Source organism: Emydura macquarii, unplaced genomic scaffold (genome assembly GCF_026122565.2).
Source record: "Emydura macquarii macquarii isolate MOO-44397 ecotype Brisbane River unplaced genomic scaffold, CSIRO-AGI_Emac_v2 contig_1790, whole genome shotgun sequence".
NCBI lineage: Eukaryota > Metazoa > Chordata > Testudines > Chelidae > Emydura > Emydura macquarii.
The window spans coordinates 25,997,643-26,024,036 of NW_027131927.1; the positions used below are offsets into that span (position 1 = coordinate 25,997,643).

Consider the following 26,394-nt stretch of genomic DNA (forward strand, 5'->3'; position numbering starts at 1 on the left):
TTCAAGAAACATTGACATACTCACACTACAACATTTGAACAAAAAGTATATCAGGGAGTTGTGCTCTCTGAGAGTCATTCTGTCTTTCCAAGATGATTGGAAGATTTTTTTTAGGTTTTTCCTCCCCAACAAGGTTGCTTTAAGTAACTACACACATTTAGTGGGGGAGAGTTGATATAGTTTTGATGTAATGTCCAAGCTACAAGTTGCAATCTGTCAGGTTATATCATCATTTAAAGAGAAATTAATTCTTTCTAATACATTGTGCCAGAACAATTTTACCACTTCACACTCCCAGACCATATGTACTAGGGGTCCTGGGAACACTTCCAACCAATATTTGTGTCAAGTCAGCTATGAGCATTAAGCCATAAGTTTGTCGTGTTTCCTAGTCTTGCCATCTGACATTGTTTTATGATTGCTAATTTTGTTGGAAGGTTTTACTGTTCATGACAACATATAAGATGTATATATGGTTCGTCCATTTGTACCTTTGCAATAGAAATTTTCTTGCCTTATGGAGCCACAAGAAAACACTATTTCCCACACTAACTCAGGTAGATCTCCTCAAAGAATGTCATAAATACATATTGGTTAACTCTCAGGATTCCAAACCAGGAATCTCAATAGAGATTGAAGTTGTATAGCATGTTTTGGCATATTTGGGCCAGGGGCGGGGCTTGTAGGTTCAGCTATGTTTCCCTCAGACTGTAATAGATCCTTAAAATCATCCATGACTCAACAAATTCTGATTCATTGAATATGTTTTATATTTATAAAGTAATGTCCTAAATGAGAGATGACATTAGAGGGTCAGCAAAACTAACACTACAGTCAGAGGGCAGAGGTAGTTGCGTGACATCTTGTATTAATCATTGTAATTTACAGAGTGCTGTCACTTTTCACAGTGCTTTACAAACATAGATTGACTTTCATTCCCTGTCTTATAGATGATTGTCCAATGTCCCAATTCAAGAAAGAATCTTTAATCAGCAAAATATTTAGACGTGCTTAGTTTTCATTGAAGCCAATGGGACCTAATCCAAAGCTCTAAATTAAACATATGCTTAAATGCTTTGCTAAATTGGGAATATTTTTTTAAATCAAGGTATAAGATCTAATTGTTAGTATTATTCATTTCATAGTCATATAATTTAAGACCAGAAGGAACTACCAGATCATCTAACCTCATCTTCTTTATATCACAGGCCACCAGGTCCCACACACTTGAAACCCCAGTATTCATCTCCAAGGATGTAAACAATACAGATGAACTTATTCATCACATTTTTAGTTATTTAGTCAGGATTTTTCACCTGTAAGAAACTCAGCTCATATACTTTGTTGTTAATGTACTCTGCCTATAAATATGTGCATTCATTATCCAAAACTAATGTTTTTTACCTTAAGTGGCATATTCTGTGCATAGTATAGTGTGTTTATTGCATAATTATATGCTTACAAATGTATAATTTAACAGTTCTTTCCCCCTCCTTGTACATTTGGCTGTTATATTCAATTAATTCTGACAGTTGGCTGATGAAATGTAGCTGATTACTGTTGGGTAAATTTTCACCTTGCTGTTTGTGCATAACTCATTAGCAGTATGTTTAAATGTGGGCAAACAATGGATGTGTTCAAATAACCATATGTTTGGAAAAATGAGGAGTGGTAACATGGAAACTTTGTTCTACACACTTTAATAAAAGACTCAGAGGACCCTCCTTTCCTCAAAATAGATTAAAGTAGTCATCCTTAAACAAACAAACCAACCTCACCAAGATTTGTCTTAACTAGGCAATGTTACCTGAATACATAAAGTATTTTCAATTCTTATGTATAGTAATGTGGAATGCCTAGAATACTGCACATAGTCACATACATTTAATTAAGATACAATTTTGGTTGCCCACTTTAAAATACCCGTGGCTTAATTTTCATATGTGCTGAAGAACTTTCATAATTGCAGTTGAAGTCAGTGCGCTAGCACCTCTGAAAATCAGGAACAAATTGTCTCAAATTGGATACCTAAAAATAGAGGCACTCATAATCAGTTGCCACTTATAAAAATTTGTTTGGCTCTGGGACCTGATATTGATCTCATTCAGACAAATAAAATTCAGGAATAACTCTCTCACAGTTATTGAAACAGACCACAGCAAGTGAAATCAGAATCACTCTTAGCAATGTAAAGTAACTGGTAAACCTTTAAGGGTGACCAGTATATATGCTACTTATGAGTGAAGTGATACAAATAATATAAGAATCAACATGAACTCTTTGTCCAAACCTCCAAATTGAAATGGAACCTGACTTTCAATTAGTTATATTTTTAACCATTTAAAAAGGAATGTGGTTTGTCCATCACACCACTCTTCCCACCAAAACCAGAAGTACCAGTATGTTTGGGGATAGAGGGGGAAGAGTCTATGAATTTTTGGCCTCCTCAATGCCATGAGGTATTGGCAAGATATCCTGAGATTTGTTGTCCAAAATTCCAAGTGAGAGGTTCAGATAAACTCAGGATAAAAATTCATACAGAATTGGTGAATCCTTCTATAGAGTGTCAAAATGCCCACTATTGTGTTATGTACTGTTTAAATGCCATTTCCTTTTCCTTATACATTAAATTAACATGAACAGCTTTCCTTTTATAGAAAGATTAGAACAAGTATAAGCTGAATTGGATGCTGAATTAAATATATTATTAGTAATCCTTTTTAATTAAGAAACTCCCAACTTACATAAATCTAGGAGTTTTACAGCACCATGGTCCTTCTAAGCATATGCTTAACTGCATGGCAGAGAACCAGTGCCTTTCATTAGAAACCTTAATGTGCTTGTCATTTCTATCCCAGAGCTGCATTAAGATGTATTTAATGCTACCTTGTGGATAAATACTCACTGATTCTGCTAGTATTTATTACTGGTATATTATTTCATGTTTTCAAGAGGATACTGCATCAAGAATTTTGTGTCTCGGGAACCAGCAAACTTCTAAAGGTTTGGATTTTGGATCTTAAGAGCATTCTCCCAACTATACAAAGTTCTTGTCTGTACAGGCCCCCTTTCCTTGTAATAGGCTTCTTCACTTATAGGCCAAATTCCTATCTCTTTTGAGGATCTAAAAGTTTGATTACCCCTTTGCTTCCCCAATAGCTATCCCCAAACATTCAAAATCAGAGACAGGCTCTGAAAAAATTATTAGATTGGCTTAAAAATAATATATCTGTATCTAGATGTAGATATACAGTTAAATTTGCCTTTTGGTGATTAATCTTTTATTCATGTTTTCAAACTTTTCTCTACAACAATGAGGAAACTTAGTTAGAAGGAGAAAAGAGTTGATTCTAGGTGCTGGGCTTTGAGAAAAACACCAATTATCCCAAGGCTTGCAATAAAATCACTAAGTTAGGAACACAATACAGCAGCACAAGCCAAAACATTCCACTGGGTTCTGCTACTGTTTATTTTATAGCTAATGCTGAACAGAAGGCCAGAGTGGGTGATCATAATATAGCCTCTTCTGGGCTTAAAAAAATATATATATATCTATGACAGTGTTTTGCGGTTTAAGGTATGCCACTGTATACTGTGGTGTGCTAAAATCTTTCTCAAGAGACAGGATGTCAACACACTACTGTGCAAGGATAAATGTGATTCGTTAAAAACAAAAAGAATAAAGCCAATAGTTACATCATACAAATATGCTTCTTCAAAGATAAAAGCCTACATTTATCAACCATTACTGCTGCAGACTTGTTTCTCAGATACCACAGTTATTTCTATTGAGTATTCAGAAATACTGCAGTATTTCTGATACAGTAGCACTGCGTGGTAATAGTTGAAGTGTAGTCTTTTTTAATGACTACTAGGGTATCAATACCCTAATTGCATTATAAAATGTCTTTCTTAAATGGGTAGTGCCAAATTACAGTGATGTTTCTGAAAAATCAATTTCTTTACCTGTGTTTAAATTATTATAACTGGAAGTCTAATTTTTTCTCACCATTTGCTTCTAATTTACCTAATAAACTTTATTAATGTACTTAGTCTAATTTACTACCTCAATTTTTCCACTGCAGACAGATTGGAAAAAAGAAAATAGGCTAGATTATTTCAGCTGTGCTTCTAGTCAGTTTCACTTTCATGCAACTGATATAGAATTGTGCTAATGTTGCCAATGCTGCAGGTTGCTTAAATCCAAACATTTTTTTTACTAAAATTCTGAGCTAAAAATACTGAAAAAAGTACATGAACAAGTGTTCAAAAATCGTAAGCTTTACTTAAGAATAAAAAGATTTTAAAAAGTAATAAATTTGAGATTTTTTTCTTGAGCTTCTGTTTTTTGAGACTTTAGAGTTCATATTTCTCAAGCTTTTCTCTGAAACCTTAAGAACCACCAGTTGTGGTCCCATAGTTAGGAGTCGGAGAAGTATTGTACGAAAATTGGAGAGAGTCTAGAGTAACAGATTTCTGTGGTTCTGTGAAAAATACAATGGTTGAAATCTTGGTTCTATTGAAGTCGATAGGAGTTTTGCCGTTGGTTTTAACACACACATCCTCTCCAAATTGGGATATAAAATTTAATTTTATGAACATTTATATACATTTTAATTAATTTGAGTTAATTTTAACTTAAAATGTGTCATTTAAGAAATTTTGCTTCTGTCAGACCTTTTTTCCCTTCCATTTCCAAACTAAACTGTTTTGTAATGCTGCTTTGATATATTAAATAGCTGCTACATATCACTGAAGAGGTGGCTACATTCCAGGGGTGGGTAAAGTGATTGCTGTGTAAAGTATGTAATTTTTTTTTTTTGGTTTCTTTGGCATGAAAGGTGCTCTATACCGTAAGCGATTATTTAGTAAGCTCTGTTCCCCCTTCCACCCCACCCTTATTTCTTTCTTTAAATTTTCACACCAGTACCAATGACGCATTTTTCTATTTTCCAACAATCTGACTAGACAGGAAAATGACAAGTCTCTGAAGTTTTAGGTTCTTTTTGTTTGTTTTTAATACACAAAAAGGCTAATATCATTAATATCATTTTTAATATAAAGTGTCCTTAAGAGCAGTTCATTTTTCAGGAACTCATTCCACTTACATTTATTGAAAGTCTATTATGCTTTTTTTCTCCATTTAAAAATATGGACTTCATTTTCTTCTCTCTTAACACATATTACTCAAGCTGCATTATTTTGAACTCCCTGCTTTTTACTGTCACTGCTGCAGGTAGAGTATCCAGCTGTAGCAAAAATTAGTTTGCTGAGTCTGTATTTCACAGTTCAATGACAACTGGTTTGCTGTGTTGGAGGAAACACTGTTCGTTTAGTTCTAAACTAATAAATCTTTAAAGTAACACAATTCATGTGCTCATAGTGAATAAGTAAACCTTACAGTAGAATATGAGTAGAATTTTAGGACTGAGAAAGGTGGAATGGATTCAGCTGGCCTAGATTCCTCTGTTTAAATATATTCTTAGACTGAATGAATAAATACCTCAGTCTAAATAAAAATTGATCATCGTATTTTACATGAAATGCTATCAGTGTGATCTTTGAATACTGTTTGCACTCCTAAAAAACATGTACGAGATGTAAAATACCTGATATGCCTCTGAAAACAGTGTCCATATATAAGAATGGACTCAGAGCTTTGTAAGTTTACTATCCTTTTCTATTATTTTAGGATAAGATTCTTTCAACCCAAAACACCCGCAGGCAACATCGCGAGCAAGGAATGCAGTATTAAGCCCTTTATTTATAGGTGTGGTCTGGGATTATAGCTTGATGGTTAAGCTATGTACATACTACAGCTTAGGTCAATATAAGATATGTTGCTCAGGGGTGTGAATGAGCCACCGTCTGAGCGATGTAAGTTACGGTGACCTAAGTGTGGTCTCCCCCCTACAAAGCTGTCACTGCTCGCAGGAGCTGAAATAATTAGATCATATCTTAGAGCTATTAGAGCTTAGAGCATCTGCACTAGCAGTGCTACAGTGGCACAGCTGCACCAGTCACACTGCGTTGCTATAAGCTCTATAGTGTAGCCATAGCCTTAGAAAAGGTGATCAGCTGTGTCCCTTTTAGGCAAAGGTCTCTGCCGTAGGATTTTTTCATTTCTGGCCTTAAAGTAAGGACCAATCATTTCTCCAGCTGGCACCTAAAATAAATGATGTGATCACAGCATCTCTCTATTAAGTTCATATTAGTAGCAACAATGTAAAGCAAACATTATAGGCTTTCTTTAGCACAGTCAAAAGAAACCTCTTTGACTCAGGGTCAACCTGAAAGATATTTTTTCTAATGAAGCAAGGTGGTCAAGTTCTCTGTTGTTGCTTTGTCTCTGGTCTGGGCCTGTTCTCAGAACCTCCCAACCCCAGTTTCTTCCTCAGCAAGAAGAAGAGGAAAAACTGCTTTTTCCTCTTTCCACGGCCTTCACCATCTTACTACCACTTGCCTGCTCTGAGCCTAAGTTGGAATTCTCCCTTCCTAGCTCGCAGGCTGCGTAACTTCTCAGGGAAGGAACAGTGCTCTCCCATGTTCCCCATACAGACTGTTAACCCATTCCCTAACTTACTAAGGACATAATCCTGCAAACACAAACATACATACATGCTTAAATATATTATCATGAGTAGTCCCAATATAGCAGAACCTACTCACGGTAGTAAAATTAAGCGTGTGTAGTTATTGCAAGATTGGAGCTCTTGGGAGTAAGTAACACAGTGAATCTACACACTTAATTCTTGTAATCCTTTTAGTAGTTCTCTCTTTAAAATGTTTTCAATAATGGGTAAAGCAGAAGTTAGACCAAATCGGTAAACATTTTTTAGCAGTTTAAATTCAATATATTTATCAAATGAGTTTTATTTTATTCTAATCTGATAGTGCTGTCTTGGCAGCATGTACTGTTGTGCATCAAAGGCAAATTGTAGTAAATTAATGTTCCTTGATACCAGGTTAGGTCAGTTTATGGTGCTCTGTGATTATAGTATGCCTGTTTGTTCCTAAGTATGCAGAGGTATAAAATAAATTTACCAAATGTAAATGATTATGCTTGTTGGCACATACACATAACCTGCTGCATCTGTCTTCGCACATGCAGTACAATTTGTCATCTTGTTAACTGATTTGATGAAAACCAGGTTTATTACTATGTTTAACATTTTCCCAGATGGGCAGTATTAGACTGAAACAGGAAAATGCTAACATTGATTTATAGTGATCAGAGTCAGTCTTAGAAATTAAAAACACAAAAAAACAGGAAAAGGATGTCATTATTCCACAGATGTCCAATAAGCTGCACATTTCTCAAGAAATAGCACAGATCCAAAATTAAAACACAAGGTAAGAGCTGGAATTCTGCTTCTAATGTTAAAGCAAAAAATTGAAGCGAATCTGACAGATGTGATGTACAGTATTCCATCCATTCTCATTAAATGCACCTGACAACTAATTTTTAAAAGCAACAAGTCAAAATTTACAGTCCCAATAATTCTTTTTTAAAACTATTCCTTGAATAGAAGCTCATAGTTTGAAGGCATGTTACATTGTGTGAAGGAAATATTTTTTACATGATGCATAGTCAACCTGTGGAACTAGTTGCCATGGGATGTTGTGACGACCAAAAATATAAATAGGTTCAAAAAAGAATTAGATAAATTCATGGAGTATAGCTCCATCAGTGGCTATTAGCCAAGATGGTCAGGGATGCAACCCTATGCTCCAGGTGTCTCTAAACCATTGACTGCTAGAAGCTGGGACTGGATGAGAGGAGATAGATCACTTGATAAATGTCCTGTTCTGTCCATTGCCACTGAAGCGTCAGGCACCAGCCATTGTCCGAAGACAAGATGCTGGGGCCAGATGGACCATTGGTCTGACCCGTATGGCCATTGTTTTATCATGTAAGTATTTCACTTATCTAACCATGCTGTCTCCTCTACATTGTGACCTCATTTATTTTAGGAATCATTTATTCATTGATTGAAAAATGAAATGTAGTCTGATTTGTCTTTTCATAAAGTACTTTCAGCCATTTGAAACAACGTTCCCATTGACATGTTTATTGTACTGTATACAGAGCATAATTCTTATCCTCTTAACTCAGAAACCATGAGATTAAAAAAACAAAACTTCTCAGCAGAAATCAAACTTTTGTATTTTATTGTTCTTATCTTAAATTAAAAAGTCTGCTTGAAGCGGTGCTGTGTACAGAGAGCTTACTAATAGGCACATAGAGATGGGCCTCAGCAGGTTGGGATAAATAAAATTATTTCTTTATTGTAAATATACAAACCCACTTCTTGTGGGGTTTACAAAAGAACTAACTTTATTTAAGAGAAGGTGTTGATGTGGTAAACAGGAATGGTGAAAACTACATAATCAGAACTTGTATTAAGTAGCTCAAAGACTTGAAATATGTCTATTTCGGCTATGTTTAGTACTTGAACTCAGATACACTTTGATATCAATGTATTATTCAAATTTTCTTGGTAAACATTATCACATGATGTTAGGTGTGGGAAACGTGTGCAGAATCCATAAAATGGATATAAGCTAATTTATTCTTCTAAAAACTTCACAAATGCGTGGCTAAAAGATTTACTGGGAATGTGCAAATAGTAAAGAACCAGCATGGAGCCACAAGGTATGCAAAAGCTGCCTATTCTAGAAGGAGATTTTTCCTAAATATTCTGAGTCCAGATGAAGTACTGATAGTGATGGCAACCTCTGCTGAAAAGCAGAATCTCCTCTTCAGATCTGTTCTTAGTTGACTGCTGTTGTGACAATGCCATGTTGGGGAACTACTGGTTCTTTCCAGTTCATCATTTCTTAAGATAAGTCCCCATTAGCCCATGTCTTTGTTTTCTCCTTCACCTTAAAAGGCTTTCTTAACAATAGCCATGTCTTCAATGTAAAGACCTTGCACCAGTTTCACCTGCCGTCTGACAATATGCAATAATGTGAATTGCTCCAAACATTGCACAGGGTAAAGGTGTGGCCTCTTTCTGACCTCAGGCTGTCTGGTGTTTGTTACTGTACTTTCTAGGTTAACACATACAAATCCAATAACTATTATACTTTGGCAAAGTTGTCTCTTTCCCACAGTTCTTGCAAAGAAATCTTTATTCAGTTTCTTGCATGCAACCTCACTGGCCCATCTTGTCCTATCTTTGCTTCCTCCTCCATACTGTTGCCTTATTCTTGTGTGATGTTTTCCTCCTTTTCCTATTGTGACGGGGCCAGCCCTGACGGCTATAGGAGGGTGCTGGAAGGCATATATATCAGCCCCAGGCTTAGCAAATCTTTGTTCCCTGGGGATCCAGCTGCGGTCACTCCAGGGCAATTAGGCCAATCAGGCCAGCTGGGGCCAATCAAGGAACTTGCCCCAGCAGTTAAAAGCCTCCCAGTCAGGCAGATGGGGGCAGCTGAGAGGGAGTTGAGTAGAGCTGCTACAAGGTGTGGAGTCAGTAGAGGAGTGGAGCTGCTGCAAGGTGTGGAGACCGGAGGAGAACCTGAAGGAGAGCCACAAGCCGGGGGGGCTACAGAAGAGCGACCCAGGGAAGGTAGTAGCCCCTTGGACTAAGCTGTTTGAGGCTACTCCTCGCAGGGTCCCTGGGTCGGGGCCCGGGGTAGAGGGCGGGACCGGGCCCCCCTTCCCCCCCGCTCCCACCCAGCCGCACCACCGGCATAGCCGTAAGGAGAGCAGACCCACGGGGCAAAACAGGCCCACCTTGCCACACTATCCTCATGTTGGATTATATCTTAGGTGTCCCCAGTAACATTTGTGGTTCTGACAGTATTTACTATCTACATATTACAGAAGATAAAACTAGAAAAGCCACCAATATCCATCTGTGTCATAACCTCCCTCTTCATGCAATCCCTTTTTAGAACAGATGGTGTCTGCACAAATACCCCAGAGCAAAACAATAAAATATTGTGGTCCTGGTACATATCCTTGGAGAGAAATCCTTGATCCCAACTTTGGCTCTTGTAAAGCTATGTCTGCATGTGTTGTGTCCAATTACTATAACAAACCTATATAATAATTGCATGGGGTATAATATAGGTGATTTGGAACTTGGCTAGTATAATAGAGTGTAGATAGTAACATGAGGCCAGATTCTGGTTGCTTTTGGTATGGCCATGTTATTGAGGGGATGCAGGAAGGAGACTACCACTTTATGCTGCCACGTAGGAGTCAGCCATTATTGCAATATGCTGGTTAGCTGGATGCGTGGTGTGGTTCCAGATGGCTTTTTCTGTAGGAGCAATGCAGCAGCTTCCCCTGTTCTCTCTACCTAGGAGCTCTTGGAACACAATGGAAATCATTAGTATATTGTGCATCTGCACGGTCTCCAACACCGAGCTACACATAATGCCACAGTTCAGCCCCTCTGGTACTCTAAGGTATATCACAACCTATGTACTGTACACTGGTACTTTCATTCATACTATATTTTCTATGCCTGTTAAATCCTATAGTTTTTCACAAACTTTAGTAAGACTTTGTCCTTCCTTGGATTTGTTGTCTTGCTTCGCTCCCTTCACTTCTTACTCCTTTGACCCTTTCATTTAGCAAGAACAAGAGAAGCTGATTGCAAGAAGTAATGTAATGCCCTCTGGAGAAAAGGTGCATAGACCTTGTATAAATAGGAAGAGAGGCATGACTAATCAACAACAAATGTGACATCATTTTGTAGCTAGTCTTCAAGAAAAATGTCCCCATTTCAAATAAGGGGGCTTTAGATAAAACAATGGTAAAGACATTTATATTCCATAACTTCCTAATCTTCTGAAGCTGTAGATTTAAAAAAAAAAAATTTAAGTAACATTGCTTTATGATGTAGTGTGTATTTAAAGCTTTTATATTCTGTTGTTGGGATATATTTGGTAGTTGTGTATTTTATATTAATTTGTTCAACTAACATTGCTAGACAACATACTGAATAGACAGAAGAGTCGATAGAAATAATAAACCATTATAGAGTCCTCCATAAATTCTCCTCTAGCCCAGCAAGGAGAAATCTTGATCTTTTCCTGAACTTGGGCCTTCCAAATTACACAGTCCACAGCACTAAAATACTATGTTGGCATCTAGACTAACTCTACATGGGATGCAGGGCTTATATTTTTAATCTTCTACAGATACATCTATTCTACGGTAGCTATGAATATTTCATATTACATCCCATTATAATTTTTTCTTCTCTAATTTGTTTAGAACAAAAGTTAAGTACTGTAATTGCATTAAAAAGTGTTTATTATAATTGAACATTTTACTGAGGAAACCAGTTCTAACAAATGAGACAATACACTCATCAGTTATGTCACTTTCATGTTTTGAGTGTTAGTTTAGAATTTTAAGCACATGAACACTTACAGACAACTAGGTGCACTTCTGAAGATCTAACCTGATATTCTGCTTAGGTCCCTGAGGCTAGGTCTATACTCAAAACTTTTGCTGCTTTAGTAATGTTGGTTGGGGGGTGATTTGTATAACAGTATTATGCTGGCCAAAGTCCTAGTGTAGTAGTTGATGATACTGGCAAAAACACTCTTTTGCCAGTATAACCTGTATCTACACTGAGAGGGTGTACCTTTATAGTTATACCTCTCAAGTCTTTCTAGGATAGACTAGGCCTTAAAAAGGAGTTTGGTGAGGTCATTAGAGTCCCCTCTGGATACGTGGCTACATCACGAACTACGTATGAATGACCATCCCTTCTCAAATTAGGCCTGGGAATGTTGCTGGTGAAGACTGAAATGTACTGACAACATTTTATGGGGAAAGTTTGCAAAGGGCCTGACTGATCCAAGTTTGGCTATAGCCTGTGTTGTTTACATTTTCAGTTGCATGAGCATCAAATTCTCATATAGATACTATTACACAAGCACCATCAAGGAAGAATGATCTGTGTTTTCTTTTCTTCCAGCCAACTAGTGTCGGTATCTGTTTTTGCTGCCATGGTGCATGTGTATGTTGCTGGAAGAGTTGCTTTCCTTTTTGTGAATTCCTGATGTACTTCCTTTCTTCATCTGCAGTCAGATTGAGAACTCCCACTAATGCATCTAAACTGATATTTCTCATAGTTTCGCTCACAGAAAACATTAGGAATTTTACAGCCATTTGTTCCTAAACTACACTAAGAGATGCCTGATAGGAGCTTCAATATAAGGCTTAAAAGAGTCGGACACTAACAAAATGGACTTCTATTCTGGTAGCTATTCACAGTTCTACATGACGACTTTGGATGTATTTGTTTGTTTATACTGCAATTTCAAATATGTTGTTAAAATATCACACAGGACAGAGGAGAATTGAGTTTCATTACTCAGATGTAATTATCTCTCACAGTGTGAATCTGCTTTTTCTTGTCAAGAGCAAAGTAAAAGTCCTAGCCTATTATAATATCTCTCTTGATGTTTTTATAGGATATAATGAAAGATGAATGCTCAGTGCTGAAGTTGCAGCTGAAGGAGAGAGATGAACTCATTTCCCAACTACGTGAGGATCTGGTAAGCAGGACATACGCTTTTGTCTGAGAAGTTCACTTTACCTGACAAGGTCACTCACTGATACAAAAAGTAAATAAATAGTTTCACATTTGCTGTAGAATGGACAGTTTAGGCTATATTAATCATTCAGCCTGATTAATGAAGATTTATGACTTTACGTTTCTGGGGACTTGTCAGCCTTTGAAATGGCTACTACCCAGACACACTGATGGTGATTCTTTGTTTTAAAGGACTGTGTTGACAGTTGACTCGCAATATCAAAGAGGCATTAATCACTAGTGAAGGAACAATACAGCACTGTATGTACTGGTTAGCATATGCCAAAAACCTTGAAAGGGGGTACATGCTTTCTGGTGAGTTGTAAATGATTCTTTCTTATACTGCCTTGCAAAGCAGTGAAGCTATCCAATGCATAACTATATACTCTCTTTGGTTAAAGTGGATGTTCCCTTAATTTGAAAAAACAACCAACCAACCACCATACTAATTAAATACTCTGATACAACTTTTCATTATTGTATTACGTGGCAAAATTTTTTTGTTTACTTGAATTTTAGGATAGCCACATTGATCACAAGTGACAAAGCCATATACATAATATAGAGACTATGGAGGAAGTGTAGAGTTTAAAAAACAAACACAACTGATATTATTGTGATATTAAGATTGCACTGCGGTAATATAAAAAAAAATCTAGTTTTTGATGAAGCTCCCATTAAACAGTATGTCTTCAATATCTTTTTAAAAATTTGAAGGATGAGAGCTTTTCTGCTCTTCTGTTGATATTTTGCCTTAGAGATAAATTAAGGGCTGAATTGAGGGAAGAATTTATGCATGTGTTTAAGTTCCTTTGGCTTTAATTGTACTTAGACTTGTGCTTAAACACCTGCTTAACCTCCCTTCTTGATTAGGGCGGTTTTCCTGAATTTGGCCGTTAGCCCCCAATTCTGCAACTCAGTCATTGCATGGTAGAGCTGATTGGCTGACTGTAGGAGAGAGCATTGAAACGGATTACAAACAAAACCTTGAGAAAGCAACAGTGTGTCGAAACCAAAAAACGAAAACACCACATCTGAAAAAAATAAGTGTTTTTCACTTAACTTCTTTAATTTTCAGTTATTCTAGGTATTGTTCGTAAACATAGAGATTTTAAAATAAATGAAACGTGATTTTGCAAGTTGATAATGTCCCATTTCCCAAGACTGGGAAAGGAATTACTCAGAAGTCAGGAAACCCAGAGTTATGTTTGGAAGTTCAATTTTAACTCAGTCCCTTATGATTATTCCTTAAAAGTCTACTTTTATAATTTTTTAATTATTAGTTAGTTGAGTAATTGCATATGTTGTATTGTAGAATCTTGAATTCCTTATACATAACCTGCTAAGCAGTAAGACACAGGACGTAAGATGTGGATTGAGTTCTAAGTCTCAAATTTAATTGGTTGTCCGCAGACTTTGATACAGGTTTCACTTTGCATTGTATGTGTGTGTAGGGCTGTGGAGAAAGGGAATTATGTATACTATTTTTTTATAAATATCATATGCAACTTTGTTTACCTATGTGATATCCTTCCTGACTGCATACATTTGTGTCAAATAAGGCTATTGGTGGGGGTGGGGGATAGCAAACAGGAAATGACTCAAACGGGAAAAGTCTCCTTAACAGAAAAATGGAACTATTAACTTGGAAATGCCCCTGTGTGGGTCCAGCAAGGTTTATTCTTCCTGAGCCTGACACTAGATTCAAAGGGGGATACTTAAAGGACCCCAAGTTTAAAAAAGGAAGGGAGGCTAAGTGTGTTGTCAGCGGCAGCTGGAGATGAGTCAAAGAGCAAAACTGCAGCAAATAGGCTGTCTCTTGCAGTCAAGAGATGGAGGTAACTGGGCTGAATGGAACTCGCCGAAGCTTGGAAGGAAAGATGAAAGTTTAGGTATGGGGAAATGTCTGTAGGCCTTTCCTCTATGTGCTATATACCTGTGGGTGAAAAAATTCTTTGTTATGAAGAAGCTGTTTTTGAGTCATTTGAATCAATTGCTGTAGCAGGGTCCAGGGGAAAAGGGCTTAGAAGTGCCAAACACAGTTGGGCCTGTCATGTTACCACAGTTGGTTAATGAGAGTACTGCCACGCAGGGATCCACTTCTAGGGTGGTTCCACCCTTCAGAGAGATGCAAGAAGCCAGTCCTGTCATCTGAGGTATGCACTTGAAAGGATCAAAATGGTTCTGTAACCATGACAAGTGTTACACACAAATTAAGAGTAAATATATTAATGGAAAGCATTAACTAAATCTTACATTGAATGGGAAAAGAAAAGTAGCAGTTTTCAAGGATTAAAATGTGCCTTTACCATATCATCTGAATTTATTTGCAGATGTTGAATATTCTTTGTTTCAGATTTGGCTACATTAAGAAATGATGTATTAGGTAATTATTATCTTAAATTAAATGCCAGAATGGGATACAGAGAACATTAAGCTTCTGTACAATTCTGGAGCACTAATACAATATCAGTTGAGTTCAGAACATACATTATCAGCTGGTTGACAATGTTGACAATGTTGTCACTGTAAAATTATCCTCTGTTGGCATAGTGAGCTGTAGCTTATTTGACTCATTCCTTTCCAGCCTCTTCATCCCCTTCTCCTACATCTGAAATAAGCCTCCTTCATATTTTATATTTGCCCAACTTTCAAATTATTCTCACTGAGCAGAAGGTTCTCAGCGAGGAGTCTGGTTTGCCCATCTTCAAACAGACAGGACAGTAGGAGAGGGTCTTTGTAGTTGTAGCCTCCTTAACTAAGATTTTGTGACCTGTCTGCGACTTTCCAGTCCTGACAGTCTCCACTCTGATGTCTTCCCAAAATATGAAGTCTATTTATGTTTAAATATATACTTATAATTGTCAGTGCCTAATATATCAGTGCCTTCCAAATACTTAAAAATGAAGATCTGGTCGAACTGGTATACCTGAATCTGCTGTCTCCTTGTAGGCACCAGGGGTGGAGGGAGGAAGAGGAGGAATTGGTGAGTGACCTTCTTGAGGGCAGTTTCCCTGAGTTTACAGTTTTCCAGAAGTCTCTCTTCAGAGCTGTAGTGCTACTGTCTGCTCTTTGAGCTGCCCAGCAACTGTCTGGAACCTTACACGGTTTGCAGTGCACAGAAAGCAAAAGGCATCCATTAACAACACAAAAAATGTGACAGGCATCCTTCCCTGTGATATCTGATTAAATTATCTTTCCAGAAGCAGTGCTTGGGAAGCATTGTCTCCATTTTGATGAACAGTTAAATGACTTGCCAAGGAAAATAAGAGCCAAGAACTGAACCCAGGTCTTCTGAGTCCTGAGACAGTGCCTGAATACTAGGTCATTCTACCTCGTTTGTTGTGGAGTCTAGTTCATTGGCCTTTGGAGACTTCATATTCATTTCTTGCATCTTTTGTGGGCTTAACTGACTCTCTTGCAGTTTGCAAATCACTACTTGCTGCCAATACTTTTAAACAATTATGGTCTGTTGATTGAAATGTAAAATTAAAGTAACAAATTCTGTTTATATCAGACCAATCATAAGACGTGAGTTCACATTGCATCATTCCACAAATCCAACTACTGTAGCTGTTTTGTTAATTCATAATATAGTTTGTCATCAGGAAAGTGGTTCTTCCTAATAAAAGGAAATTGGCGTAACTTCCCATATCATTTGTAGCTAATGACAAGGCGTGCCTTTTAATTCAGAGAGATAACATACGACAGACGCAAACCTCGACAGATAATTTCCCATCATTATTCTTATTTTTCAGGACAAAGTCATGTTCAAAAGACACTTAATAGATATAAAAGGAAAGACTTAGAAAACAGGCAGTTCTTCTTGGAGTGGTTGCAGAACTATTTCCACTCAGGCGTCTTTGCACGCAGCACACCGGAGCCAGAGAATTGTTTTCTGCGCCAGTACTCTTTGGGGGCAGTGCACATCGCCCTTCCTGAGGCTATGTAAAGGCAGCACCACCCTATTCTTACTACCTGCAGTTTAATTGGAGTTCCTCGTGCAGGTCTTTCTCAGTTGTTTTTCTGCATCATAATTAGTGAGACTCTAGGAGTGTTAAGTGGTAGCAGTTAGTACCCGTAGTTAGTTTAGACATAGGGTTTTTAAAATTTATTTTTGGTTTTTATAGTTAATTTGTAGTGCTGAGCACCAAAGGTTATGCAGTTTTCTCCTGGCTTCAAACATCGCCTATCACGTGGGGTCTCTGATCCCAGTAGTGACCTCACACACATGCTGCTTACTGTGCCTCAGTGAAGGACATATTAAAGAAAAATGTAATATCTATATTTCTTTTTAAAAGAGAACATAGATCTAAAGAGATCTGCACCTGAAACAACAGCTAATGGAGCAGTCTATGAGCCCTTCTCAGCCTCTACATTTAACAACTTCAACTTCTAATCTCCTCCCAGACCTACAGTCACAGCATCATGGTTGGAGAGCCTAGACCAAGAGGTCCTTAATAGTTCGAGATTCTACTCAATAGCAGAAAGCAATCAATGAGGTCTCCTTACTTGGTGAAGTAGAAACATTTTTTGGTGTGGCCCACTAACTGGGGAATACAGCCTGTAGAAGTGAGGATCCAAGAGGTTTTGGAGTATCTCCTACGTATGAAATCCTTAGGCCTTTTTATGAGTTCCCTGAAAGTACATTTTGTGGCAAATTCTGCTAATCCATTCTCCCTTCCAAGAGAGCTCGGCATTCCCCAACCCCATGATTCGGAGGTTTCTCAAGGAAATTGCTCATCTTCTCTCAGCTATTCAAGATGTGGTACCACCCTGAGACAGCCTTTGGGTATATACTCTTGGCTTGACTTATATCAAAAGATTGCCTTCCTCATAGTCAAGACATCAGCCAAGAGTGTGTCTGAACTAAAAGCTTTGCGGATAGGCCGCCTTACAAAGTATTTTTTTCAAGGACAAGGTAGCTCTGTGGCCACATCCAAAGTTTTTAAGTAAGGTAGTGTCAGCTTTTCACTTAAGAAGATATCCTTCCAGTTTTCTTTCCAAAACCACATTTTAGTAAGGGTGAAGAAGTCTGCATATATGGGTGGGGGAGAAAAATTCTATGGGATGAACCTTAGCAAAGTTTCCCCAAACTACCCCTTCTTGTGGGAGAGCTTAAGGGGTACATGGACATCAGAGGCTGAACCTATTTTCAATTCCATAGGGACGCCCTCTAAGGCACAGAAATGTGAGAAACTCTGCAAGGAAAGCTGCTGCTTTCCATCACTGGCTTCATGGGGCCAGACGGGTAAGAACCATGCTGCCTTATTCTGGACCTGCTTGTGGCTTTGCACAGGCAGCCACTGATGTCACACAGAACCTGAATCTACATTATCAGTTTCAATACCTATTTTTCAGTACAGTGTTGTGACACGCTGCACCCCCATGTACATCCTTATGGTGTGATTGTGAATCATTCATGGCATCCTTATAGTGTAATTGTGTATTGTTTAATGCAAAGTATGTCTTGTAAGATGTTTTTGGAATGCTCACGGCATACTAAAAAATATTGTTATAGTAATATGTTTGTTGCAATGTCATGTGTATGGTTATGAGGCTTCGCTATGTAATATTCCCAAATACGTGTCTCATGACTTGAGACAGATCTAGGCAAAACTCTACAGCACTGAAGGGCAATTCGCACCTCATTAGGACTTGTATAGCACAACCCATCTCAGCATTCCAGGAACAAAGGGCTGGCCCAGACATAAAGAAACAAATCCACAAAGAACCACAGTGACTCAGGGCATGGAGGGAACCAGGCACTGTTTTTTACCTGTCCCTGAAAGGGGGCGGGCGGGGGCGAGGCCCCAAAGAGGTGTGAAGGAACATGGTAAAAAGGAGAGACATTTTGAAACCTCTCTCTCTCTCTCCCAACTCCATTTATAAACACCACCAAACAATTGAAATGGTGACCCAGGGGGGGAGCCTGGCTGGGATGGAATCCAGCCAGCCTGTGGTAAGAATCTAAGTTTGTAAGGTTTCTGAAAGTGTTAAGTTTAGGTTAGAATGTGTTTGGCTTTTCTTTCATTTTGACCAAATCTGAGTTTTTTTCCTCTGACTTATAATCACTTAAAATCTTTCTGTACTTAATGAATTTGTTTGTTTTTATCTCAAGCAGTGCATGTGGTTTGTGATAAGACTCCATTTGAAGTGACAAGGCTAGTGCATATCAATTTCTTTGATAAATTGATGAACCAATGAGCTTCCAGTGGGCAGCAGTGAACATTGTAAGAGAGCAGTTCCTAGAGTTGCATCTGGGACTGGTGGTGGTGGCTGGGGTCATACCAGTGCATGATCCCAAGAGTGGCTGGCCAGAAGCACTCACTCACTTAGTTGAGATCAGCTTGCTTGCCATAGGCTGTGCATGGGGTGACCCAGGAGTGGGGTTCACAAAGCGGGGCATGGTAAAATGGGCTCCAGGAGTGAAGGATTGAGGTGACACAACAATACACCAGTCCAGATTGCAGAGGGGAACATCACAAGTGTAAGCACTGAAATGTGTGTAAACAGGGCATCTCTGAGCATGTTTTCATGACATAAAAGCAAAAATGCCTGAGCATTGTCTGTGCTAGCATTTACACTATTCCTTATATTGGTACAATTGTAGTAAGTCTGAGAAGTGGGAACAAAGGGCTTTATGCCATAGACATTTATGTACATGTATAACTTCATTTGTGTGAGTTGTACTGCTATAATCAAGGAAAGGGAATGGTGCTGAAGAGAGAGCCATTTTGGGGGCATGCAGAAGGGATGCTGGGGCAGATGTAGGTCCAGGTGATGAATTTTCCTCTTTGCCTGGCTGTTGAGGAAATTTTTCAGTTGTCCTTGCCCCTTCTAATGACTGGATGTGAGTCTGCTTTAGCTGCCAGCTAGGGAAACTTAATCCTTTATCACAAATTGTAGAAGTTCCTGTTTTAGAACTGGAGGTTCTGGGATCATTCCCGAGTGATAACGAAGATGGCTGTTGTACCTATTTTATCTTTGCAAATCACACTTATCTTCTAGCTCCTTGTCCACAAACTATACAAAATCAAGTGTTTAAAACTACAACTGGGATGTCCTTGGAGTGCAAAATTAATGATTACAAGCTTTGCTCTTTTTATTATAATTTACTGTAGCTCAATTTCAGTTATGGGCAGTTTGCTAATTTGCCTATGAATCTTTCCTACTATAGTGTTTTGATGCATACATGAGTTGAGTTCCTTTTCAGTGGCCTCCATTACACTTTAAAGCCTTATAATAAAAGTTAGATTTGCCTGGATCTTTTAAGGTAATTGAACCCTGTTTATGAAACACATTTGGGACAGATCATCAGCAGGTCAGGTGTAAATTGACTTGAGTTTAGCTATAGTAATTTACACCTGTTGAAGATAGCCCCCGTCCCTTTTTTAAAGGAGGAGGGATGAAACTTTAAAAAAAAAAAAAAAAAAAGACTTAGAGGAAAAACCTTTTTACTAGGTACATGGAAGGAGGAAGACAAATTTTGATTTACTTCAAAATATATAATGAAAATCAAAATTGAATAATATTTCATGTCCTTGAAATGTCAATAACATGGTAATTTCTGTTTGATAAGAATAGCGGCCTTTGTGCAGGAAAATCATCTTCTAAATTCATCTTTATAGTAATTCCCCACTTGCTCTACATTCTATTATAATTTGTGATATTATTTCATGTTGGCCATTTTATGATGGAATATTACAGACCCATGGATGATTTACATAAGAACAGACGGCTGTAAGTACTTTCAAATCTTCTTTCTTTCTCATATTTAGGAAACATTAGGAGCAGAAAAGAAATAGATTAGGTGTACTTAAACATTATTAAGTGTCAGGCTTCTTTCCCCCTTTTTACAGGGAGAATTAATTGCACGTGTTGCAGAAAAGGCTTATCTCAGCAGTAGTTACTCTCCAAGTCCATTCTGCAAGACAGATCTAGTGTGTGAAAATGATAATATCCTATGATACACAATGGGGATTAGCCTCCAATTCCTAGTGCACTCCAGCTCCTTGATGAAAAGCTGCCAGTAAGATAGAATCTTTAATATTCTCCAGCACTTCTGGAGGTGATTCTGCATATTAGTTTGTCCTTATCACAGAGTGTTGTCATCTTGTGGTATTTGGCATGAATATAGATAAATGATTGTTGTGTCACTGATGTCGAAAGAGCCTTTCTGCTCTGATTCAGATTCTGTTCAACATATTTACATAGAAGTAATGTTGCAGAAATGAGCAAATATGCCATAAAAATAGTGTCCTTAAGTGTCCCTAGGGATGTTATGATGTGACTAACGCTCCTTTAATAATAATTCATCACATATGCTTGTCTTCTATTAAGGTGTCACTGGTAGACTGCTGACTTAGTGAGACATGAAACATTTTACTGACAGATCATCCTGCAGATGCAGACAAATATGACCAGGCTTTACTCAGAAAACGACTTCATTTCCATTTCAGTGTGGAAATCATAAATTAGCACTATCTGGATGGATGGAGGATCTGAGTGCCACATACTTCTATTTGGCTCCCATTTTATTTTGTTTAGTTAGGATTTTGAATTAGCTAGTATTTGTTTTAAATCTAATAAACATAAAAATATTCAACTACAGATTTATGTTAGGACCAATAGGAATGATCATTCTTGGGAGGCAGTGGGTGAGTTAGGGAATTTTTAAACCTTACAATTTAGGTGTCATTGCTGAAGATGATTCAGATGAAGGAGGAGAAGCATTACACAATTTTGGCTAATGTGTGTGAAAAGTTGTGGGTTTTTTTTTATTTTTATGGATTTAAATTCCATCTTATGTAAGTGATGGAAGTTGGCTTCTTTATTTTTTATTGCACATAGTGTAACAATTTCTGCGTGCTTCATACATACAGGCGTCAGGCTAGATCTTCATCAAGTGTAAATTGGTGTAACTCCATTGGCTTTATTGGAGCTATGCCAATTTACACCAGCTGCATTGGTTTCAATAGCGCTATGCTGATTTAGAGCACCTGAAGATCTCGCCTGAACATGATTGTCAACTAAGCCTCACATGGGACACTGGTGAAAGACTCCAGGATTTACAATTCCAAAAACTGTGAAAAAGAAACCTCCCTTCCCCTCCTCTCCCCCCCCCCCACCTCTCTCAAATCTTCAATTTGAGCTGAAGATGAATGGCTGCTAGCTGTGATTAATATTAATAATATGGGTGATGACATCACAAACACCTGATCATATCTGCCACAGTACAGGGCACTCTAGCCAATACACTGTGGTGGAAAAGAATTCTAGTTTGCTCATTTTTTCATTGCCTCTTTTTTTCTATTGGTTGGGGTGTATGATCCAATACATTGCTCGGGGGAGAGTGGGCATTAGGGATCCTCTGGTACTTTTCATAAGAGTAAATGCTTCCTATGACATACTGAGCCAAAATTTCCTCTCCTCTCATTGTTATGCAATATGCTGGTTGATTGCCAATCATCACCCCAGAGGTAGCTACATTTTAGTGTTTAGGCACCTTCCAGGATGAAAGGTGTGGGAAATAATGTAAATTACCCTTTATATATGCTTTATCCTCAATTCTCAGTGTGCACAACAGCTAGTGAATCAACTGTTACTACTGTTAAACTAAGAGGGTTTTGAAGTAATAGAATATTGATAAATGAGGCTTCCAGAGGTGAAAAATTGTCGACTATACTGGACATACTAACTTGATGTTAATTTGGAGGGCTAGGAAACTATTCTAAAGAAAATTAGAAAGCAGTTTCTGTCCATCCCAAAATGGGGTCCCCAAAAATGAATTAGTTTTGTTGAAATATTCATTGGAAAGATGTGGTGATATTTCCCAAAGATGTTCAATATATGCATTCCAAAATGCATATAAACCGCTATATATCATTCTGTGGCTATTTCATTGCCATTTCTTTACAACACAAGAGAAAAAAAAACAACTTAGTAATATTACATGAGGAAGCAATTGCAGGAGGGCAAAGTTAGAAGCCTTTTTCCAGTTAGCACTTTACCCAAAAGCGCTCTCTGATTTTTTTTCTCAGGGTCATGCTACAAACTCTGTTCTCTCTCTCTGTCCTTGGTGTTCTGCTGCATCCTCTTTCTCTCTGCAATCCAATCAGTCCCCACCCCTGCATTTAACTGAGTTCCCCCAGGAAACCCTTTGGCCTATTATGACACAACTCCTACTCCAGCCTTGCATATGTGGCCCATGTTTTTGGCAGAGGTTCTTATTGTTTCAACTATCTACTCCATAAAGGAGCTTAATTGCTTTTTACCTTAATCCTGGATGAAGGGTAGTTGTTCCACCTACCAGCTTCAATGAGGTTTTGCCAAACCACTAGCAATATTTGGATAAGAGAGCCACTGTCTTTTATTTAGTAAAACATGGGCTTTAATAAAAGGTCCACTGCCTATCTGAAGTTTAAACTGGTCATCCAACAAGGTATCAGGAAGAGCAAAATGTCAATCAAGATGCTTCATCAATAGCTATAGGAGTCACTCTCTAAAAAGGGAGTAGAGGATTAAAGAGTTGATGTGCACTCATGCTGAGTGGGAGTAAGTGTGCAATTTGGGGTAATGAAGTCACTGATTAACAGGAAATTACAGGGTTAAACCTAACTAGTGTCCCAAGAGAAAATTAGCATTCTACACTTCCCCCTGCTTAAAATATATTACTGTGGGTTTAGCCTTTCCCTTCCTTTTCAGATGCTTGGGTAGTTGGACTTGATGTGTTCTTATTTTTGTTTTAATTCCATTGTACCTAAATATGTAATAAGATAATACAATCTACAATCATTCTCAGGAAATCTGATTAAAGAACAGTTGATTTTTCTTGCTAATTTTTAATCACGTATTACATTTGCATTATAAAGAGACCCAAAAATTCAGCCACTGGGTTATGCTAAATTATGAGATAATCTCACCGATTTATCATTATGCATTTAGTTTGGTTTGTCTGGAATATTAAGCGCTGAATATTTGTTGTTTTGTTCTGCATAGCGAGTAAACAAAACAAAATAAAACAAAAAGCAGTCATCTGAGATGTTGCTTAGTGATCTCTATTTAGCTGAGAATACAAAGCAAAAACACATTTTTCTGATTTTGTAGTGCTTTTATTTATTCATTCAGTGTTTCCCAAATGTATTTAACTCGTAAGTATTTTCTAGTAATAATTCAAGAAATTTACCTTCATTTTTGCTCTACAATTTATGGATGAGATTGTTTGTTTATCTCTGAAGGAGTTCTCCTAGTTTACTGGGAGAATGATAGAACAAAAAAAATATTTCATGAGCTGGGATTAGTTCATTATCAGCACATGACTTTGTGACCTGGACTTTCTCATGATGTAGCAGTTGGATCCAGCTCACAAGTAAGGATTGGACCAACCAATAGTTTTCAGACGTTTAAGCATGAAGAATTGCTATGTTGTCAGAAGGAAAAGCATCATTTATGCACTAGATATTTTGGTGAAAATGGAGGAAAGTAGACCAGCTTTAGTGACCGATTCATTGTCTTTGGTGTGGTAGATTGGATGCTCAAGTTAGCAGGCTTCTTTCATGCTGGAGAAGGACAAGGTGGTGCAGTACTAGGAGCAGGAGGAGGACTCATTTTTCTTTGTTAAACTAAAATGATCTTCACAAGATAGTCTGAGGTATTTATCATATTGCTGTCAAGAACAGGATGATACTCAGATAAAAATGGAAGTAATCTAGCTGAGTGCCAGGGATATGGGGTTGTGGCTAAATCCTTCTTGGAGCATTGTTCCTCACTGGTATTTCAAATAGAAATACAGTTGGTGGAACTCTCTCCTTCTAGGTACTGTTGTGGATATGGCCCTTCCCTCTTGGCAAACAAAATGTGCTGGTCAAATTTATCTCTAGAATGACCTGAATTCTCTGTCCTATCTTGTTTAATTTATGTAAATAAAATTCAACTCTTGAGGCACAAAGATGTTTGCTTCTTTCCCCCTATTGTTTTGAACCAGTGGGATGATATGATTCATCAACATTTTCTGCCTATTTCCTAGCCCCTGTAATTTGATTTAATTTATTTGATAGAAAAGAGTTAAAAGCATATCTCCTTTCCTCTGGTTATTATCCTGAAAGTTACAGTTGATGCCTACCTAGATATTGAATCCAGTCAGAAAGCTTTGCATAAACCAATTAACGTGATTGTTGTCAATATTCTTATTCGTAGTATTACAGTAGCACTTAAAGATCTGTCATCAGTTCTCTATAATCCTAGAACACACAGACCAAAAGGACAGTACCTAACCAGCAAAATTTATAGCTAATTAAAATAAGAAGCAAAAAAAGACCTAGCAAACAATAGAAAGGGAACAGGGGTGGGATTACAAGGAAAACAATTATACATTAACCTGAACTAGCTAGAATTATCAGGTTGGTCCCAGCCTCTGTGGTAAGTTGTACCCCACTTTAAAAGTCCCAATTATATAACAGGCTCTCCAGAGGCTCACTGGTCTGCCTGTATAAGGGAGGACTTATTACAGGTGCAAGTACTTATTCTGATAGTTCTGGTTTACTTGGCTTTTGTTTCTTGTATGTTATCTATTTATATGGTTATCTGTCTTTCAACCTGATTACTTGGAGACTTCACTAAAAAAAATGATTTTATAGCAGGGATTTTAATAAAGCACAAGGCAGTGGCTTGGTGAACAGGTTTGGGAAGAGTGTTCCAAACAGTAGGTGCTGCATGGAAGATGGCACAAAGAAATTTGGAAGGAGGAGACAGAAAATGTACTGAGAGCAGTGTTGATAAGGGAGCAAAAGTGGAGGGGAGCATGACAGGAGACCAGGTTAGGGACAAAGGCAAGGATTTGAATTTTTCTTCTAACCATGAACAATCAGCCCAGATCCACAAATCTTCCAAGTCTGGAAGTGTTGCAAGTTTCACACTTAGATTTTTACATCTTCCCCAGTGCGCTGTTTCCATGCACAGGTGAACAAAAGTCCCTCTCCAAAGCCCACTGAAGCGAACATAGGTCTTTATATTTCTTCCTATGGGGAACTATTACAGAATTTATTAATCCGAAACTGAAGGTGGTAATCAGGTTTTGCTCTTCACTTAGGATTTAGAGTACTGATTTTAAAAGTAAAAATCAGCTGATGTTCACTTCTGTCTGTCTCATGTTATAGATCAGTTTTGAAGCAATAATATAATTTACTGTAAGTGTTAGCACAAAGTTTGAAACTCTTTTTCATTCTCGTATATCCTCTTAATAGGATTTTGAAATTACAGTACCTATGTTATGCGTAGTTTGCTGGACAAACTCCTTTTAGTTCTTAATGTACTCATGCTTGATGAAAGAATCTGCCATTAAAGAGAAGAATGAGCTGTCTAGTGAGGCCATTAAGGCCAAATTATGTGTTTTCAAAAATCAAGAGGTGACTTAAAATATACATAACTGCTACTTAGAATATGTTGGTTAAACATTGTGTTCATTAACAGTGAATTTTCTCTCTCCGCTTTAACCATACATCAATCAAAATCTGTTCAGTTATCTAATTTCCATCATTTCTCCTATCATATCTGGAGTCAGGCTCCTTCTGTGCTATTAGAAGCTAAATAGGAGAATGCAAATAAGCTTTAGAAGCACAGCACTCATTCCTTCAAGCAAACATGTTCTGTATTAATATCTGATTTAAAAAAGCTTATGGAATGATTGATGGAACATCAGAGTAAATTTGAGTAAAGAGAGATTAAATAATGGGAAAGAAGTCTTGCTTCAAGCAAATATTCCACTTATTATATCTATTGGGTAACCGAGTAAAATACATATGTATTTTTACTTAAAGTTATGGTT

At 37.7% G+C, this 26,394-nt stretch overlaps 1 protein-coding gene across 6 annotated transcripts in view; it reads left to right on the forward strand.

Annotated features, from left to right (window-relative positions):
- Positions 1-26,394, forward strand: part of CCSER1 (coiled-coil serine rich protein 1) — a 1,029,451-nt gene that overhangs the window by 529,576 nt on the left and 473,481 nt on the right. For all 6 annotated transcript variants that reach the window (XM_067557175.1, XM_067557176.1, XM_067557179.1 and 3 more), the window contains exon 8: positions 12,448-12,531. In XM_067557175.1, coding sequence (XP_067413276.1) covers positions 12,448-12,531 — 84 coding nt within the window. The remainder of the gene's footprint in view (positions 1-12,447; positions 12,532-26,394) is intronic.